General features: G+C 47.8%; 1 protein-coding gene across 2 annotated transcripts in view; it reads right to left on the bottom strand.

Annotated features, from left to right (window-relative positions):
• The window catches only part of PIAS1 (protein inhibitor of activated STAT 1), a 124884-nt gene extending 111347 nt beyond the window's left edge, over window positions 1-13537 (bottom strand). Inside the window, exon 1 of one of the 2 annotated variants that reach the window (XM_069766415.1) lies at window positions 13502-13537. In XM_069766415.1, the coding sequence (XP_069622516.1) occupies window positions 13502-13525 (24 nt within the window). In that variant the 5' untranslated portion in view covers window positions 13526-13537. Of the gene's footprint in view, window positions 1-13355 lie in introns of both variants that reach the window. The other variant, XM_069766414.1, reaches the window with a different exon arrangement.
• Window positions 13538-20025: the final 6488 nt, after the last annotated feature.

Below are 20025 nucleotides of genomic sequence, written 5' to 3'. Positions count from 1 at the left end.
TTTATGCAAATTTTCAGCTGCATTTTACAGTATGAGCAAAGTCTGAGATTTCAGACATCTCTTGCACACAGCTTGTTTTGTTTCCAGTATTTTGTGCTTTGCAGACTATAGCATGTCACTCAGCGTTTTTTCACCCATTGAAAGTAATGGGTAATGAAAACACACAAAAAACACTATCAGCACGCATAAGAGATAAATCTACCATGACAAAAAAAAAAAAAAAAAAACACAGCAAACACTTGCTGGCTGCAAAAAGAAAAAAAAAAAAAAAAGCCGCAGGAACGCCACACGTTTGAACATAACCTTACACAACCAATAAACAGAGGCAGAGCATGCTCTCTGTGCAGCATTTGTTCTGCATTTTTATCGGTAGGTTTCCACAGGAACTTTTTGCTGTAGAATTTGAAATGCAAAGAGTGAAATCTGCAGTGACATCCAAAGCATCTCAATTCACACAGCAGACATCCACAACGCCAGTCAATATACACTTCGCTTTCTCCATAAGTCATGATTGAGAGTTGGGATCTCGTTCACAGTGCTGGAGACATGTCCAGTTTTGGTCTGTAACAGGCCAGACATACAGCACACAGATGGCAGTGTGTACTCCATGTGCCGACTGATTAACAACACAATGAATAGGAGAAGATTTGCCATTTGTTTTTCATAAGTGAAAAAAAAAAAAAAAAAAAGGGATGGCAAGAGACTCGAGGAACAAATACTGATGAAAATCTGAGCCAACACAATAGCCACGGACAATTTGTACAGAACTTGCAAATTACATAGATTTGAGTTTACAGGGTACCCTAAGGGGAGTAGCCGCCGGGGGGGGCCGCTTGTCCGACTAGTCTCCCCTGCAATTCAGACCCCATCAGTTATTGACTACATTTTTCTCTGAAACATCTCAGCGTTTCAGAATTAAAATATACATGGCTGAAATCATGCAGTGTCTGATACATGCTATCTATCCACAGGCAGCATGTATCCGCCATCCGGTTCCCTTTAACAGATGCAATAGCAAATGGAGCAGTTGCAGTCCCTATACTTTCATAACTGGATCAGTCATATGTCAGAGCTACAAAGTACCTTAAACTTGGTGTAAAATTGATTAAAACAATAAATATCACTAAGTCACTTATAAAGCCGTCTACGTATACAGGCGCATTGAAGGTTCAAATCATCAAGGAAAATAAGTAGCATGTGCTTTTGCTGCAAAAGCACAGCATGTGAACAAGCCTAAGGGCTCATACTCACTTGCGTGAAATACGTCCGAGTCTCGCATGGCAACACCCGGCTCTGCCGCCAGCACTTGGGAGCGGAGCGTGCAGCTCCATGTATTGCTATGCGGCCGCACGCTCCGCTCTGGAGTGCCGGCAGCAGAGCCGGGTTTTAACATGCGAGACTCGGCCGTATTTCACACGAGTATGAGCCCTAAGGGTCTGACCAAATGTTGCCAATGACCTCTTCTAGGAAAGCTCGTTTCCTGATTATCGCCCAGTCTAAATAAGCTCCCAATCACCCAGCGAACAACACTAGATCATAGGGTGATTTTTGTAAGCTTGCTTAAAAACCATCATTCTCTGCAAACTGGACCAGAGCTGCTAAGAAGAGTTATATTCTATTAGCATTGAATTGTTGTATAAACGATTGGAAGTGAGGTCGGTCTGTCTACACAGGATATTAAATGATCATCCACCTTCTTGCACACAGCCAGTCATTAAAACCCTGCTGTTCTGTTGGTCAAAAATGACCGACCTTGAACTTCAATATTCTTTAAAATATTCAAGATGCGGCTCTGAAACCCGTGGCTGACCGACCCATCCTCATTTAAGTCAATCAACCACAAGTTTCAGAACCGCATCTTGAACACCCCAAAAAATACCAAAGTTCAAAATAGGTCTCCCCAGACCGAACAGAACAGCAGGGTTTTAACACTGGCTGACCCCTATAAATCAGTATAGGCCAACATCCCTGAACACGAAGACCATGCTGTATGCAGACACTGAACTCTACCTGTGTGTCAGAACTTAAAGGCAAAGGGTAATCAAAAAATTACTACTTCAAACTGAGCCCTACAGCTCGGTGCTTCACAACATGGCCAATCAATACACATTCCGACCTGCTTGTTTTTCTCTTCTATCTTCACCCCTCGTCTTTGATCGACAGTTCCTGAGAAGGGTGGAGATAGATGGAAAACAAGCAGGTGGGAAGGTGTATGTAAATGACTGGACCCACCATGAAGCATAGAGTGCCTGTACTTTGTCAGCACAGAAAGATTGCTCAGAATCCCTATAAGGGCAGTCTCACGTCCAGATAATTCCGGTACTGGAAAAATTGGTACCGGAATTATCCGTGTCCGTGCGTTTATGTGGCACATCAGTGTGGCACATGTGTGCCGCCCGTGTGCCGACTGGGTACCACACAGAGCGTGCAGGAGACAGCGCTAGAGATAAGCGATGTCCCCTGCATCTGGTGCTGAAGCCGCCATTCATATCTTCTCTCCAGCAGCGTTCGCTGGAAAGAAGATACGAAAAATCCTTTTTTTTGTTTTTTTTCGTGTTTAAAATAAAGATCCCTGTCCCCACCCCCCTCCCACCCTCTGTACGCCCGCCCGCTAATAAAATACTCACCCGGCTCCCTCGCAGCGTCCTGTCCTCGCCGCACCTTCTCCTGTATGAGCGGTCACGTGGTGCCGCCCATTACAGTCATGAATATGCAGCTCCATCCCTATGGGAGGTGGAGCCGCATATTCGTGACTGTAATCGGCGGCACCACGTGACCGCTGCAGCGAGGACAGGAAGCTGCGAGGGAGCCGGGTGAGTATTTTATTGGAAGAAGGTGAGCTGTAACATCACTGTAATCCTATGTGTGATTCAATGAGGATGCTGAAAAGTCTTCTGTGAAGAGTAAGAGAAATTTAAGTCTGATATAGTGGCCAGTATAAGGCTGTGTGCACACGATGGGGATTTGCTGCGGACCCGCAGCAGATTTTTCCACCAGAAACACTGCTGATCCGCACTGTGATGTACAGTACAATGTTATTCAACGGGATATAAAGAAAAAAAAAAAAAAAAAAAAAAAAAGCTGTGCAGATGGTGTGGAAAAATCAGTGCGGAATTGCAACATTTCTAGTTTAGACAGCGACATGAAAGATAAAAAACTACCACACATTCAACATGAAAGGTCGATTTAAACAAATCATTTTCTGATGGCACATTCCCTTTCTAAAATCGAAAATAAATTAAAAAGCAAATAACTGGCAGCCTGTCTTGTAGACCAGAAAGTAGCACAGTTCATTTTGCAGGAGGGAAGGATCTCACTGTTAGAATCTGTGGAGTCGGCAAGCCAAATCTCAGACTCCTCAATTTCCCCGACTCCACAGCACTGGTCATAACTGAGCATGTACAGTGCCGTGCAAAAGAATCAACAAGTGGAACACAATTGTGAGGTTCAACTAAATTTATTGGTTATTTTAAATTTTTGTGGAAATTCAAAAACTGAAAAGTAGGGTATGCAATATTATTCGGTCCCTTTACTTTCAGTGCAGCAAACTCACTCCAGAAGTTCATTGTGGATCTCTGAATGATCCAATCTTGTCCTAAATGCCTAATGATGATAAATATAATCCACCTGTGTGTAATCAAGTCTCCGTATAAATGCACCTGTTCTGTGATAGTCTCAGGGTTCTGTTTGAAGCACAGAGAGCATCATGAAGACCAAGGAACACAACAGGCAGGTCCGTGATACTGTTGTGAAGTTTAAAGCTGGATTTGGATACAAAATGATTTCCAAAACTTTAAACATCCCAAGGAGCACTGTGCAAGCGATCATATTGAAATGGAAGGAGTATCATACCACTGCAAATCTACCAAGACCCGGCCGTCCCTCAAAACTTTAATCTCAAACAAGGAGAAGACTGATCAGAGATGCAGCCAAGAGGCCCATGATCACTCTGGATGAACTGTAGAGATCTACAGCTGAGGTGGGACAGTCTGTCCAAAGGACAACAATCAGTTGTACACTGCACAAATCTGGCCTTTATGGAAGAGTGGCAAGAAGAAAGCCATTTCTCAAAGATATCCATAAAAAGTGTTGTTTAAAGTTTGCAACAAGCCACCTGGGAGATACACCAAACATGTGGAAGATTGTGCTCTGGTCAGAGGAAACCAAAAATCAAACTTATCGGCAACAATGCCAAATAATGTTTGGCGTAAAGGCAACACAGCTCCTCACCCTGAACACACCATCCCCACTGTCAAACATGGTGGTGGCAGCATCATGGCCTGCTTTTTTTCAGCGGGGACAGGGAAGATTGTCAAAATTGATGGGAAGATGGATGGAGCCAAATACAGGACCATTCTTGAAGAAAACCTGTTTTTTTGGTCTGCACTTGGTCTGGACTGGGACGGAGATTTGTCTTCCAACAAGACAATGATCCCAAACATAAAGCAAAATCTACAAAGGAATGTTTCACAAATAAATGTATCCAGGTGTTAGAATGCCCAAGTCAAAGTCCAGACCCAATCCAATCGAGAATCTGTGGAAAGAGCTGAAAACTGCTGTTCACAAACAATCTCCATCAAACCTCACTGAGCTCGAGCTGTTTGCCAAGGAAGAATGGGCAAGAATTTCAGTCTCTCGATGTACAAAACTGATAGACATACCCCAAGCCACTTGCAGCTGTAATCGCAGCAAAAGGTGATGCAACAAACTATTAAGTTAAAAGGGAAGAATAATGTTGCACGCCCCACTTTTCAAATTTCCACAAAAATGTAAAATAAATACATTTCGTTCAACTTCACAATTGTGTTCCACTTGTTGTTGATTCTTCACCAAAAAATTACATTTGGCATCTTTATCTTTGAAGCATGATATGTGGTAAAAGGTTGAAAAGTTCCAGGGGGCTGAATACGAAAGCAAGGCACTGTATATAAGACCTCTTTCACACATCCGTGTCTCTGGTACATGTGGTGACAGTTTTCACATGTACCGAAGACACGTACACACGTAGGCCCATTCAAATGAATGGGTCTGTGCATAAGTCAGTATTTCCACAGACTGTGTCCCACACATAGACAAGTCCGCTTTTTTACTGTCAGCACGGGCGGCAAAACTTCTCGCACACAGAACATAAATTGATGTCATCCGTGTGACACGCATCAGGGAAGAAGCACTACAGTAAGCGCTGCTCCCAGGCAGCAGGTGCTGAAGACGGCTCTCATCATTCTCCCCTGCTCTGCCGGCGATCGGCGCGAGCAGAGGAGAATGATGAGAGTTATGTTAAAGTCAGAACGATGACAGCAGGTGGGAGCTTTTGGGACTCTTACGCCCATCATCACACACTTGCTGCCACTAGTGACAGCAGGAGCGGATGATCGGGGTATTCCTCAGCCGCCACCTGTGATATAAGAAAATGAAATAAAAAGCTGGCGTGGGTTCCCCCTATTTTCTTGAACCAACCAGGCAAACTTACAACTGGGGGCTGCAACCCTCAGCAAGGTTGGTTATCAAGAATAGAGTGGTCCCCATGTTTTTTTTTCAGCGGAGCCGCGGCGTGAAGACCAGAAGAGGACGTCATGGAATGAAGATGGGAGGCGCCGGAGCGGACCCGAGATACCCATTTGACCAGACCGCAGCGGGACCGCCCCGGGTGAGTATAATCTAACCTTTTTTTCTCCTCTTTCAGGTAACATCGGCGGCTTACCTACAGCATTACAGAATGCTGTAGATAAGCCCCTGATGACGGTGAGCTTACCTCACCATCGATTTTGGAGGTGACAGGTTCCCTTTAACATCTCCCCTTCAAGACCTAGGAGGTGCCAAATGTTACTTTTCTTCTTGGCTCTAGCTAGACCTCCTGGTGAGATATGGAGACAATTTCTACTAGTCCCAAGGAAGTACCTATTAACACCTAGGTGCGACTTGCCTTCAGGACAGATGTTACATTATCACTAGTCACACATATAACCCTAGACATATGTCACTACGCACATATATATATATATATATATATATATACACACACACACACACATTTCACCACAATGGACCCTTACCAGCCTGAGAATACCAGCCCCCAACTGTGAGCTTTAGCAAGGCTGGTTGTCAAAAATATGAGGGGGGGAGGGGGGAGCCCTATTTTTATTTAAAATGACAGTGTGGGGGACCCAACTATTCTTGATAACCAATCTTGCTGAATCTGACAGCCGAGGGTCTGGCAGCTTCTCTATCTGACTACACAAAAATGCTAGGCAAGGCCATAGGTTTCTGTGTATGGGGAAGTCAGGAGAGGTATCCGTCAAATGGTAATTTTTATCAGTGGTCATTGATAAGCAGCCCTATTAGGTTTACAGTATGCACAATTGCCACCAGTAGAAATGTTCATAGTTCCAAACTATGAAGGCCTGGGATGCATACAAATATTTGGTCACATGTAAATTATGTTCCCTGCTGGGAGGGGGGTGTCAAGAAAAAAAAGAAGAGATGGCCTTACAGAAGTGTTGGGATCTATTCACCGCTTTGCTACAAACAGTATCTATAAATAAGTAGACAGTTTCTGGAAAATGGCGACAGACCTGTGGAGTGAATGTTTCTCCATACATGTCAGCCTCCTCATTCTTGGGGAGTGCACTCCTTTTGTACTCTTTTTCAAAAATAATATACCGGAGGCAAAAAACTGCTGCCAATAACAGTATATTTACCCACAAAACAGTGACGTGAAGTTAACCAAATACTGTAGTAAAGCAAATTCATATAATAATAATAATAATAATAATAATAATTTTTATTTATATAGCGCCAACATATTCCGCAGCGCTCAAATTATAGAGGGGACTTGTACAGACAATAGACATTACAGCATAACAGAAATACAGTTCAAAACAGATACCAGGAGGAGTGAGGGCCCTGCTCGCAAGCTTACAAACTATGGGGAAAAGGGGAGACACGAGAGGTGGATGGTAACAATTGCTTTAGTTATTCGGACCAGCTATAGTGTAAGGCTCAGGTGTTCATGTAAAGCTGCATGAACCAGTTACCTGCCTAAGTATGTAGCAGTACAGACACAGAGGGCTAATACTGCATAAAGTGTATGAGAACATGATGCGAGGAACCTTTTTTTTTTTTTTTTTTTTATTATAAATAGGCCACACAGGGATCGTTAGGTTAATGCATTGAGGCGGTAGGCCAGTCTGAACAAATGAGTTTTTAGGGCACGCTTAAAACTGTGGGGATTGGGGATTAATCGTATTAACCTAGGTAGTGCATTCCAAAGAATCGGCGCAGCACGTGTAAAGTCTTGGAGACGGGAGTGGGAGGTTCTGATTATTGAGGATGCTAACCTGAGGTCTTACCTTCCGCTGTCTGTCCTCCGGCGCTGTGCTTCTCTGCACTGACTGAGCGCCAGCCGGAAAGCACAGCCCTGCGCTTAGTAACCCGATGTTTATCCTGGTTACCAGTGAAGACATCGCTGAATTGGTGTCACACACGCCGATTCAGTAATGTCTGTGGGAGATCCAGCGACGAAATAAAGTGCTGGACTTTCTGCTCGGACCAACGATGGCACAGCAGGATCCTGATCGCTGCTGCGTGTCAAACTCAACGATATCGCTAGCCAGGACGCTGCAACGTCACGGATCGCTAGCGATATCGTTCAGTGTGATGGTAACTTAAGAATAATAAGCCAAGGATGAATACGGCAACTAAATAGATTGATATGTAAGGATATTCTATCAAAACCCAAGAATTAAGCCTTACTATGAATCAGGTCCATTAATAAACCAACTCCAAAAATTGCCTTTTCTTACACATCTTCGATAAGTGTACTGTTTGTAGCCTCTCACGTTGTCTCATCAGATTGCCAAACCCAAAGAAAATCCATGAGGTTTCTGGGGTGACGGATCAAGCACAGCAGTGCCTGCATGTATAAAACATGATTGTGTTGATTGCAGAAAAAAAATATAGGCTAAAATGCAAAGTAGAGTAGTTGCCCATTGCAACCAATCACCTCTCTCAGAACAATGGGGGGGGGGGGGGGGGGGGGCTAGTCACTGCGACCGTGAGGTTACTGTAGCAAGCAAATCACAAGAAGTTCAACCTCGCGGGAAATTTTGCAACTTACATGTCGCAGTATTCCAAGGTTGGCATTGCGACCCCATTCACTTGTATAGCGTTGCAATGTAGCTCAACAGGTGTGGTGGCCAATGTAGCCGCGCAGCCTTAGCTGAAGACTGGTGTGGGATTCCTAACCTTCTGTAGACTAGGCCCTCTGTGCCAGTCTGTCATTGTTAGCCAATTCAATCTAATTTACATATGCATTTTGTATGTAAACTCCTTTTCACTCGACCACCATGGAATTGATGGTGCTCTAAAAATAAGTAATTCCTGGCCGAGACGTAGATCAGAGCTACACTAAAGGTACCTTCACACATAACGATATTGTTAACGATATCGTTTCATTTTGTGACGTAGCAACGATATCGTTAATAAAATCGTTATGTGTGACAGCGACCAACGATCAGGCCCCTGCTGGGAGATCGTTGGTCGCTGAAGAAAGTCCAGAACTTTATTTCGTCGCTGGATCTCCCGTGGACATCGCTGGATCGGCGTGTGTGACACCGATCCAGCGATGTCTTCACTGGTAACCAGGGTAAACATCGGGTAACTAAGCGCAGGGCCGCGCTTAGTAACCCGATGTTTACCCTGGTTACCATCCTAAAAGTAAAAAAAACAAACAGTACATACTTACCTACCGCTGTCTGTCCTCCAGCGCTGTGCTCTGCACTCCTCCTGCACTGGCTGTGAGCGTCGGTCAGCCGGAAAGCAGAGCGGTGACGTCACCGCTCTGCTTTCCGGCCGCTGTGCTCACACAGACAGTACAGGAGGAGTGCAGAGCACAGCGCTGGAGGACAGACAGCGGTAGGTAAGTATGTACTGTTTGTTTTTTTTACTTTTAGGATGGTAACCAGGGTAAACATCGGGTTACTAAGCGCGGCCCTGCGCTTAGTTACCCGATGTTTACCCTGGTTACCGGCATCGTTGGTCGCTGGAGAGCTGTCTGTGTGACAGCTCTCCAGCGACCAAACAGCGACGCTGCAGCGATCCGGATCGTTGTCGGTATCGCTGCAGCGTCGCTTAATGTGAAGGGGCCTTAATAGTTGCGTATATGCCAATGAGTTTGTTCAGGTCAGTATATCTGCAGTCTGTTTGGGCATAGAGATCCAACTGTATAAAACAGCAAGAAGCATCTGGACAATTAAGATGAGTAGGTTACACAGAATTACCGTACATATATTTGTATGTTTTGGGTTTTTTTTTGCCTCTCGAGTCACAGAAAACCCCTAAAATCTTTTATCCAAGTACAGACTTCAATATTCACATTCGTAGATAGGAAAGGATTGCTGGGGAAAATTAAAAAAGGCAGCAAATAAGATAATCAAATGTGTTTTTTCATGTACAGGTGGCTATGCTACAAAATTCAAAAAAAAAAAAAAAAAGAAAGCATTCCCTCACACCTTAATCAAATGGGAATAAGGCTACGTCCCCACAGTCAGTAATCGGCAGCGCTTTGGACACAGCACATGTCCGCTCCGTCAAAGTGCTGCCAGCTTTTGAACACAGGCGATTCGGCTTGTGTTCATTGAATGGTGCGGAATCATCACGTTCCAATACATTGCACTGGTGATATTTATCTTGTGGAGACTGAGCGTCTCCGCAAGATAAATAGACATGCAGCGGTCTGGAAAGACGCACCACATGTCCGACTCCGCAGGGAAGCCGGAGGCGTCTGTGCATGTATAGCGAAGATGGGATTTCATGAAATCCAATCCACTATGCTGTAACATCTGGCCACTGTGGGTTGGATGCTGTGGATGTATGCAGCATCCAACCCGCAGTGTTTACTGACCGTGGGAACATACCATAATGCGGGCACAGTGTTGCATAATACAGATATAAATCTAGGCCCGATCATAGTTATGTGACCTGAACCATCAGCAACATAGGGATTCATGCTGCTAATGGTTCAGGTTCGCAGATAGGAAAGGAATCAGGCCAAGGCCAGCAGCTACAGCGTGTCCACAATACAAACATCTCACCGAGAGATGTTTTCACACTCTACTTTTTGCCTCTAAAAAAAAAACTTTTCTTTTTTTGCTTGAAGACAAAGTTGCAGTTAGAAAAAAATAAATAAATAATAATATGGAGCAACCAGTTAATTTTTACCTATTTTGCCTTATTTTTCTACACAGCTTGTCCCAGGATCAACATTACTTTTGATAAATAAAAAGTGAAGAAAAAAGTGACTATAAAGCGAAGTTCTCACGGTGAGATTTTGGTGAGTTTTCTTATGCTGATTAAAAAAAAAAAAGTCAACCAACCTATTTTACTTTATAGGTGCACAAATGGACTCGCCAAAAGCTCATGGTGGGAACGTAGCCCAAGGCTGTGTTCACACGTTGCTTTTTTTTTTCTTCTCTTCTACAGCCAAAACATGATCCTTTGGCACTTAAAAAAAAAGCTGCAGCCAAAACAGTTTTGCGGCTACCTTGCAAGCATTAGCAATACAAGGTGTTAGGCAACCAATGAAAGACGTATGTGAAGCCATGAAACATTATGAGTTTCAGTAAAATTAAGGGAGAGATATTTTAGGTCTGAAAAACTTCTGAACAAAATGTCTGGATTCATGGATGAAGCACAGCCATGAACAAAGGTTATACGAGTCCATGAGAGGAAAAAAAAAGGCAAATGTAAAACCAGTGGGGAAGTTGAAGTGGTCGGGTATGGTTAACACGTCACTAATTTAATTAAACTGTACTTGGGAGTCAGTACAAACATCACAAAAAAAGTGCTCCATCCACATCCCGCTGTACCTGTGCTTGTCAACACTTTTTCATTGCTTTCTATGGGTGAAATAAATACTGCAGTTTTCAAAAACGCTTTGGTTTTTTTTTCCCCCTGTCTGAATTGGAAAACTAAGTGTGTGCATGAAATTTCTGAGTTTGCTGCTACTGTAGATTATATATACATACACACACAGCAAAAATGCAATGTGTGATCACAGCCTAAAAAGACAGAACCTCAGCAATGATATGTATACGAGAAATGTACAGAATATTTCTGCTGTGACCTGTTCCAAACATGCCAGGACCACCGGGTGCATCTGACTGCACACCGCAACAGGTTGTCATTACCAGAACACCGGGTGCATCTGACAGCACACCACAACCCAACAGGGGGTCATCACCAGAACACCGGGTGCATCTGACAGCACACCACAACCCAACAGATGGCCATTACTAAAACACCGGGCTCATGTGACAGCACACCACAACCCAACAGGGGGTCATCACCAGAACACCGGGTGCATCTGACAGCATACCACAGCCCAACAGGGGGTCATCACCAGAACACCAGGCTCATCTGACAGCACACCACAACCCAACAGATGGCCATTACTAAAACACCGGGCTCATGTGACAGCACACCACAACCCAACAGGGGGTCATCACCAGAACACCGGGTGCACCTGACAGCATACCACAGCCCAACAGGGGGTCATCACCAAAACACCGGGTGCACCTGACAGCATACCACAGCCCAACAGGGGGTCATCACCAGAACACCAGGCTCATCTGACAGCACACCACAACCCAACAGGGGGTCATCACCAGAACACCAGGCGCATCTGACAGCACACCACAACCCAACAGGGGGTCATCACCAGAACAACGGGTGCGTCTGACAGCACAGCACACCACAACCCAACAGGGGGTCATCACCAGAACACCGGGTGCATCTGACAGCACACCACAACCCAACAGATGGCCATTACTAAAACACCGGGCTCATGTGACAGCACACCACAACCCAACAGGGGGTCATCACCAGAACACCGGGTGCATCTGACAGCACAACCCAACAGGGGGTCATCACCAGAACACCAGGTGCATCTGACAGCACACCACAACCCAACAGGGGTCATCACCAGAACACCAGGTGCATCTGACAGCACACCACAACCCAACAGGGGGTCATCACCAGAACACCAGGCGCCTCTGACAGCACAGCACAACCCAACAGGGGGTCATCACCAGAACACCAGGTGCATCTGACAGCACACCACAACCCAACAGGGGGTCATCACCAGAACACCGGGTGCATCTGACAGCACACCACAACCCAACAGGGGGTCATCACCAGAACACCAGGCTCATCTGACAGCACACCACAACCCAACAGGGGTCATCACCAGAACACCAGGCTCATCTGACAGCACACCACAACCCAACAGGGGTCATCACCAGAACACCAGGCTCATCTGACAGCACACCACAACCCAACAGGGGGTCATCACCAGAACACCGGGTGCATCTGACAGCATACCACAACCCAACAGGGGGTCATCACCAGAACACCGGGTGCATCTGACAGCACAGCACAACCCAACAGGGGGTCATCACCAGAACACCAGGCTCATCTGACAGCACACCACAACCCAACAGGGGTCATCACCAGAACACCAGGTGCATCTGACAGCACACCACAACCCAACAGGGGGTCATCACCAGAACACCGGGTGCATCTGACAGCACACCACAACCCAACAGGGGGTCATCACCAGAACACCGGGTGCATCTGACAGCACACCACAACCCAACAGGGGTCATCACCAGAACACCAGGCTCATCTGACAGCACACCACAACCCAACAGGGGTCATCACCAGAACACCAGGTGCATCTGACAGCATACCACAACCCAACAGGGGTCATCACCAGAACACCGGGTGCATCTGACAGCACACCACAACCCAACAGGGGGTCATCACCAGAACACCAGGCTCATCTGCTGATTCCCCACAACAGGGGGTCATCACCAGAACACTAGGCTCTTCTGCTGATACCCCACAACAGGTGGCCATTACCAGTACACTGGCCCAGTCTCGGCCATTAGATATACACTGTACCAGATAGGAGGAGAATACAGGACACAGCATACACTTGATATAACACAGGCATCAAAGATCACAGGGGAGGAGGGCGATCAGGCGATGTCTCAGACCCCAGCACACAAACGCTACATGTAAACAGCGCCTGAGCAGGAGGAACCACATGGAGCAGACATGTCCGGAGTCCCCACCACACAGGCTGACAGGAGGTGGGGGAGGGGAGGATGGGGCAGCGGGCGAGGACCCCTCCACATGGGGACACACAGGGATGGCCGAGCTGCTCCCCTCCCGCCTCTGTGGCCACACACATGGCTGTGGCGGGAGGTCACCCACCCCGGCCTCCCCTCACTCACCCCACACCCCCTCCCTTCCACCACCACGGACAGCAGCAACAATAACAGCGGTGACTGTACCCTGCACGCAGCCCGCTCAGCTCTTTCTGCTTCTGGACCCCGCCTTTCCTGGCTCACCGATCCATCGGCCCACCCCGACCGGAACATAAGACTCCCCTCATCGGACACGGCGGGATCCCGGTCCCGCAATTCCAGCTGCGCTTTACCTTCAGTTCCGCACTGTCCGCCATCTTGCCGCTCTGCGCGCATGCGTAATGAACCCGCCGCGACGTGGCTCCGACGTGTATGTGATGTCACTACGTAAAATTTGAATAAAGGCGCCAAGGGGCTGGGGAGCACGTGAGGACGGTCACGTGGTGACTCGTGCGGTTTTGTTGTAGGTAGCGATGGTGAGGCCAGTCAGTCAGGCCACCTAGGCTCCCATCATGTCCGCTAATGGAGGTGGTCCCTGCAGTGGCGTCTCCTGTGCATTCCTGGAAGAAGTAACGGTGGCGAATTGTCCTCTGTTTCCCGCTCTGTGAGGGCTAGTTGTGTAGGAAAGATGGTTTCTGTGGTTTTGGTTTGTTTCAGCAAGAGAGATAATCAAAAGAACAATAAACATGGATAATGTCCTCTTCTCCAGTTTTTAGTATTATTGTGATGATTAGTGGGGTCATTCCTGTAACTAGAAGTGGAAAATGTCCACCAGGGCCCAGTATCCCGCCATCAGGGCCCAGTATCCCGCCACCAGGGTCCAGTATCCCGCCATCAGGGCCCAGTATCCCGCCACCAGGGCCCAGTATCCCGCCATCAGGGCCCAGTATCCCGCCACCAGGGCCCAGTATCCCGCCACCAGGGCCCAGTATCCCGCCACCAGGGCCGAATATCCCACCAACAGGGCCCAGTATCCCGCCACCAGGGCCCAGTATCCCGCCATCAGGGCCCAGTATCCCGCCACCAGGGCCCAGTATCCCGCCACCAGGGCCCAGTATCCCGCCACCAGGGCCGAATATCCCACCAACAGGGCCCAGTATCCCGCCACCAGGGCCCAGTATCCCGCCATCAGGGCCCAGTATCCCGCCACCAGGGCCCAGTATGCCGCCACCAGGGCCCAGTATCCCGCCACCAGGGCCCAGTATCCCGCCACCAAGGCCCAGTATCCCGCCACTAGGGCACAGTATCCCGCCACCAGGGCCGAGTATCCCGCAACCAGGGCCGAATATCCCACCACCAGGGCCGAGTATCCTGCCACCAGGGCCGAGTATCCCGCAACCAGGGCCGAGTATCCTGCCACCCGGGCCGAATATCCCGCAACCAGGGCCGAGTATCCTGCCACCAGGGCCGAGTATCCCGCAACCAGGGCTGAGTATCCCGCAACCAGGGCCGAGTATCCTGCCACCAGGGCCGAATATCCCGCAACCAGGGCTGAGTATCCCGCAACCAGGGCCGAATATCCCACCAACAGGGCCCAGTATCCCGCCACCAGGGCCCAGTATCCCGCCACCAGGGCCCAGTATCCCGCCATCAGGGCCCAGTATCCCGCCACCAGGGCCCAGTATCCCGCCACCAGGGCCCAGTATCCCGCCACCAGGGCCCAGTATCCCGCCACCAAGGCCCAGTATCCCGCCACTAGGGCACAGTATCCCGCCACCAGGGCCGAGTATCCCGCAACCAGGGCCGAATATCCCCCCACCAGGGCCGAGTATCCCGCAACCAGGGCCGAGTATCCTGCCACCCGGGCCGAATATCCCGCAACCAGGGCCGAGTATCCTGCCACCAGGGCCGAGTATCCCGCAACCAGGGGTGAGTATCCCGCAACCAGGGCCGAGTATCCTGCCACCAGGGCCGAATATCCCGCAACCAGGGCTGAGTATCCCGCAACCAGGGCCGAGTATCCTGCCACCAGGGCCGAGTATCCCACCACCAGGGCCGAATATCCCGCAACCAGGGCGAAGTATCCTGCCACCAGGGCGAAGTATCCCGCCACCAGGGCCCAGTATCCCGCCACCAGGGCCGAGTATCCCGCCACCAGGGCCCAGTATTCTGCCACCGGGGCCGAGTATCCCGCCACCCGGGCCAGGTATCCCGCCACCAGGGCCCAGTATCCCGCCACCAGGGCCGAGTATCTTGGGCTCCGACCGCTCTGGGCTAATCTTATTTTGTGACATAAACAGTAATTGTTTGGCTGAATAATGTGCAGGATGAGGCTGCCGTCACACTAGCAGTACTTGGTCAGTATTTTACATCAGTATTTGTAAGCCAAAACCAGGAGTGGGTGATAAATACAGAAGTGGTGCATATGTTTCTATTATACTTTTCCTCTATTTGTTCCACTCCTGGTTTTGCCTTACAAATACTGAGGTAAAATACTGACCAAATACTGATAGTGTGATGGCAGTCTTACAGTGTATCAGCCTCAGCTCGATCTCCAGCCATGGCGACTTGATGGATGAATGCTCTGTAGGAAGATCCATCTTGTGTAAGTGTAGATGGTTGTCTCCGGGTTCTCCATAGTATCAAGCCAGCGGGTTGCTGGTCTTCGTCTTGTTCCTCATATCCTTCCCACCTTCATGTCTTTCTCCAGTGATTTCTCTCTTCGTATGATGTGTCCAAAGTCGTAGCTTGGTGATCCTTAATTTTTTCCAAAATTGATTTGTTCTTGCCATCCATCCATATGTTACCACAAAAAAAGACCTCACTATGTACGAGCCGCCTCTTCATCATCAGTGAAATGTTCCTTCATTTGAAGACCTTGTCCAGAGACTTCATTGTTGAATTGCCCACAGATATCCTCCTATTGACTTCCAGTGTCGTCGCTGCATCTTGAGTCACCATCGATCAGAGCAGGTTGAAGAGCCATTACAAGAACCAAATGTGGTGTTTTATTTTTTAACAATATTTTCAGTTCCAAGAGCAGATTTGAACATGTGATCCTTCTGCAGATATTTCTGAGCTTCCTTCTGTAGAAAAATCTGCACATGTTGCACGTGATGGCATCAGATTGAACCTTTAGGCCACATTCACACTAGCAGTACTTGGTCAGTATTTACCTCAGTATTTGTAATCCAAAACCAGTAGTGGGTGATAAATACAGAAGTGGTGACGTGTTTAAATTATACTTTTCCTCTGAGGTAAAATACTGAACATGTGAATGTGGCCTTAGGATGTCACATCACCAGCATACTACTGTGACAGCATGTCAGGGTTGGTCAGTCAATTCATTTGTTCCCTAGATTTAGGCTGTGTATTTTTTTCTGTCAAAAACACAGCGTTTTACAGTACAGCCAAGTGGATGGGATTCATAGAAATCTCGTGCCCACTGTTATTTTTTTTTCTACACATCATAAACTGACTTACAGTATGTATTTCACATCCACAACATGTCAATTTCTCTTGAGTTTTGTGTGCTTTCTTCCCCCTATAGACTTGCATTAGATGTAGAAAATCCTCAGGAAAAAACACACATGCATATTTAGTACGTTTCTGTGGCAAAAACCGGTGTAATCTGCACATGACTATATCAATAATGTTTTTTCAAAGCCAAATACCAGGAAGTATTAAAGGGAATCTGTCACCCCAAAAATCGTACAGGAGCTAAGGCCACCGGCATCAGGAGGTTATCTACATGGGAGGCGCCGGACCTGGACTGCGACGCCCATCGGACTGGACCGCTCCTGGGTGAGTATAATATAACCTGTTTTTCTTACCTTTCAGGTTACATCGGGGGCTTATCTACAGCATTACAGAATGCTGTAGATAAGCCCCTGATGCCAGTGGCCTTAGCTCATATATGATTTTTGGTGTGACAGATTCCCTTTAAAAACAAAGAAGCCTTGCTTAAAGGTACCGTCACACTGGCCAACTTAACAACGATATCGCTAGCGATCCGTGACGTTGCAGCTTCCTGGCTAGCGATATCGTTGTGTTTGACACGCAGCAGCGATCTGGATCCTGCTGTGACATCGTTGGTCGGAGCAGAAAGTCCAGAACTTTATTTCGTCGCTGGATCTCCCGCAGACATCGCTGAATCGGCGTGTGTGACGCCGATTCAGCGATGTCTTCACTGGTAACCAGGGTAAACATCGGGTTACTAAGCGCAGGGCCGCGATTAGTAACCCGATGTTTACCCTAGTTACCCATTGTAAATGTAAAAAAAAACAAACACTACATACTTACATTCCGGTGTCTGTCGCGTCCCCCGGCGTTCTTTCTGCTTCCCTGCACTGTCAGCGCTGGCCAGCCATAAAGCAGATTACAGCGGTGACGTCACCGCTCTGCTTTACGGCCAGCGCTCACAGTCAGTGCAGGAAAGCAGAACGCCGGGGGACAGACACCAGAATGTAAGTATGTAGTGTTTGGGTTTTTTTACGTTTACGATGGTAACCAGGGTAAACATCGGGTTACTAAGCGTGGCCCTGCGCTTAGTAACCCGATGTTTACCCTGGTTACCAGGGACTTCGCATAGTTGGTCGCTGGAGAGCTGTCTGTGTGACAGCTCTCCAGCAACCACACAGCGACGCTGCAGCGATCGGGATCGTTGTCTAGATCGCTGCAGCGTAGCTAAATGTGACGGTACCTTAATACATGACACCAACAAAAGACAAATACACAATAAAAACACACGAAAGTGCAATGAAATAACACAAATTAACTAATGGGTGCAGAAAATCTACAACATCAAGCGCTCATCATGTGAACATAGCCTATTAGCACGTTCAGTATTTGGTCAGTATTTTACATCAGTATTTGTAAACTGAAATTAAACAATCTGAGGAAAAGTATAAGAGAATTGTCACACTAGCGTTACCTGCAATCCGTCACAACCCCAAATCCAGGTGATGACTCACATGAGGAAGACTGTAAGAAGAGCATTGCAAGAGATGACCCCGAGTGATGACGTTGAGGAGTTCCTGGCGGTTTTCAAGTGGGTGGCAAAACAGGAGAAATTGCCTCCGGAGCAGTCATATTTAATAGGGGAACCACAGAAGGCCTATTATCACCTGGCCTTGCAGGACGCAAGACAATACGCCAAGTTAAAAACCGATGCGCTTAAGAGTGATTATGACTGTCAGGGCGCAACAGCTGCACCATTGGGCCCAAATGTTTGACCTCCTACATCTGGTCCACAAATGGTTGCATACTGAATCTTCCTCCCCAGCACAGATGGTGGAGATGGTCGTCATTGATAGGTTAATACACTCCCTACTGAGGCTGGTGCAAACCTGGGTTGCTCAGGGAGATCACCATAATGATGACCTAGTGAGCCTGGTGGCGAGATACCAGGCAGTCGAGAGTTCCTTGAGGAAGCAAGGGGTTGTAACATCTCCATACTGGGGTTACCAAAGGGTGGCTGACAACCAAAAAAAAGCTAGAGCCACATCTGGGGGGCGTCTAAGAGCCCGGGAGGCATCTGAGTTATTTTCAAAGGCCCCATCCAATAGTGTAATTTGTTGGAGGTGTCATACCCCAGGTCACATAGCCGCCCGTTGCCCCATGACCATCAAGCCAATGGACTGGAGCACAGGACAGCGCTGCTCATATTTTGCATATTCTGCCTGCAGTGCTGTCCCTCAAACAGGAGAGGGGTTGCAGGCATGTCCCGCGTCAGTGAACAGAGTGAAAATGACTGGCCTGCTGGACTCAGGTAGTTTGGTTACCCTAGTGAAGGCCACCATTCCTCATAAAGCTGATTCCTGAGAAGAAAGTGGGCATCCGCTGTATCCATGGCGACACTAAAGACTACCCTATGGCCCGAGTGGTCATAAACACAAACTGTGGCACCGAGTCCCATGAGGTGGGCGTAGACAAGGACCTTTTGCACCCTATTATAATAGGACAGGACTTTGCATTATTTTGGGACTGTTGCGGGAAAGGAAGGACATGTCGCTGCTGACAGGTTTCTGTTTTGGGTGCTTTGTTGGCGATGAGGATGAAGCAGCATCCCCAGAGGCCAACATTCCTGAACTGCAGGTGTCCGGGGGAAATTTTGGAACCGCGGAACTCAGGGATTTAACTCTAAAAGGGGCATTTGATAATGTGACGGTACTTAATGGTGTTGCTCAAAAGCTGGGGCCGGACACCCGATACCCATATTTTGCCATGAATGGAGAGTTAATATATCGGATCACCAATCTGAGAGAGGAGGTAGTAGAGCAGTTACTAGTACCAAGGTCGTTCAGATGCAAAGTATTAGATTAGGTGGTCACCTAGGGGTAGAAAAAAAACAGGAACAGATCCTCCAAAGGCTCTACTGGCCTGGTTGTCACCGTGATATTCTGAATTTCTGTAGGTCCTGTCCCGCCTGCCAGCTGACCTCTCCGGTAGCTCACTTCCTTTGCCCATCATTGAGGTTCTATTTTATCTCATAGCCATGGATCTATTGGGACCCCTGGTCGTCTGCCGGAGGGCACCAATATATCTTGGTGGTACTGGACTACGCTACACTGTATGCAGAGGCTGTACTACTACGTAACTTCTCCGCCAAGTGTATAGCCAGGGAGTTGCTCCATATCTTTTCTAGAACAGAGTTGCCTAAACAGATCCTACAGGACCAAGGGACCCCATTCATGTCAAAGGTGATGAGGGAATTGTGCAGAACCCTGCAAATCACCCAACTCCAGACCTTAGTCTATCATCCATAGACTGTTGGCTTGATAGAGAGGTTCAACAAAACCTTGAAGGCCATGTTGAAGAAAGTCGTAGAGAAGGATGACTGGGACTGTCTACTACTGTACCATCTATTCTCCATCAG

The sequence above is a fragment of the Ranitomeya imitator genome, chromosome 4 (assembly GCF_032444005.1).
Source record: "Ranitomeya imitator isolate aRanImi1 chromosome 4, aRanImi1.pri, whole genome shotgun sequence".
In the NCBI taxonomy this organism is placed as follows: Eukaryota; Metazoa; Chordata; class Amphibia; order Anura; family Dendrobatidae; genus Ranitomeya; species Ranitomeya imitator.
The sequence above is the reverse complement of the archived record's forward strand: the minus strand, read 5'-3'. Positions and strand labels throughout refer to the sequence as shown.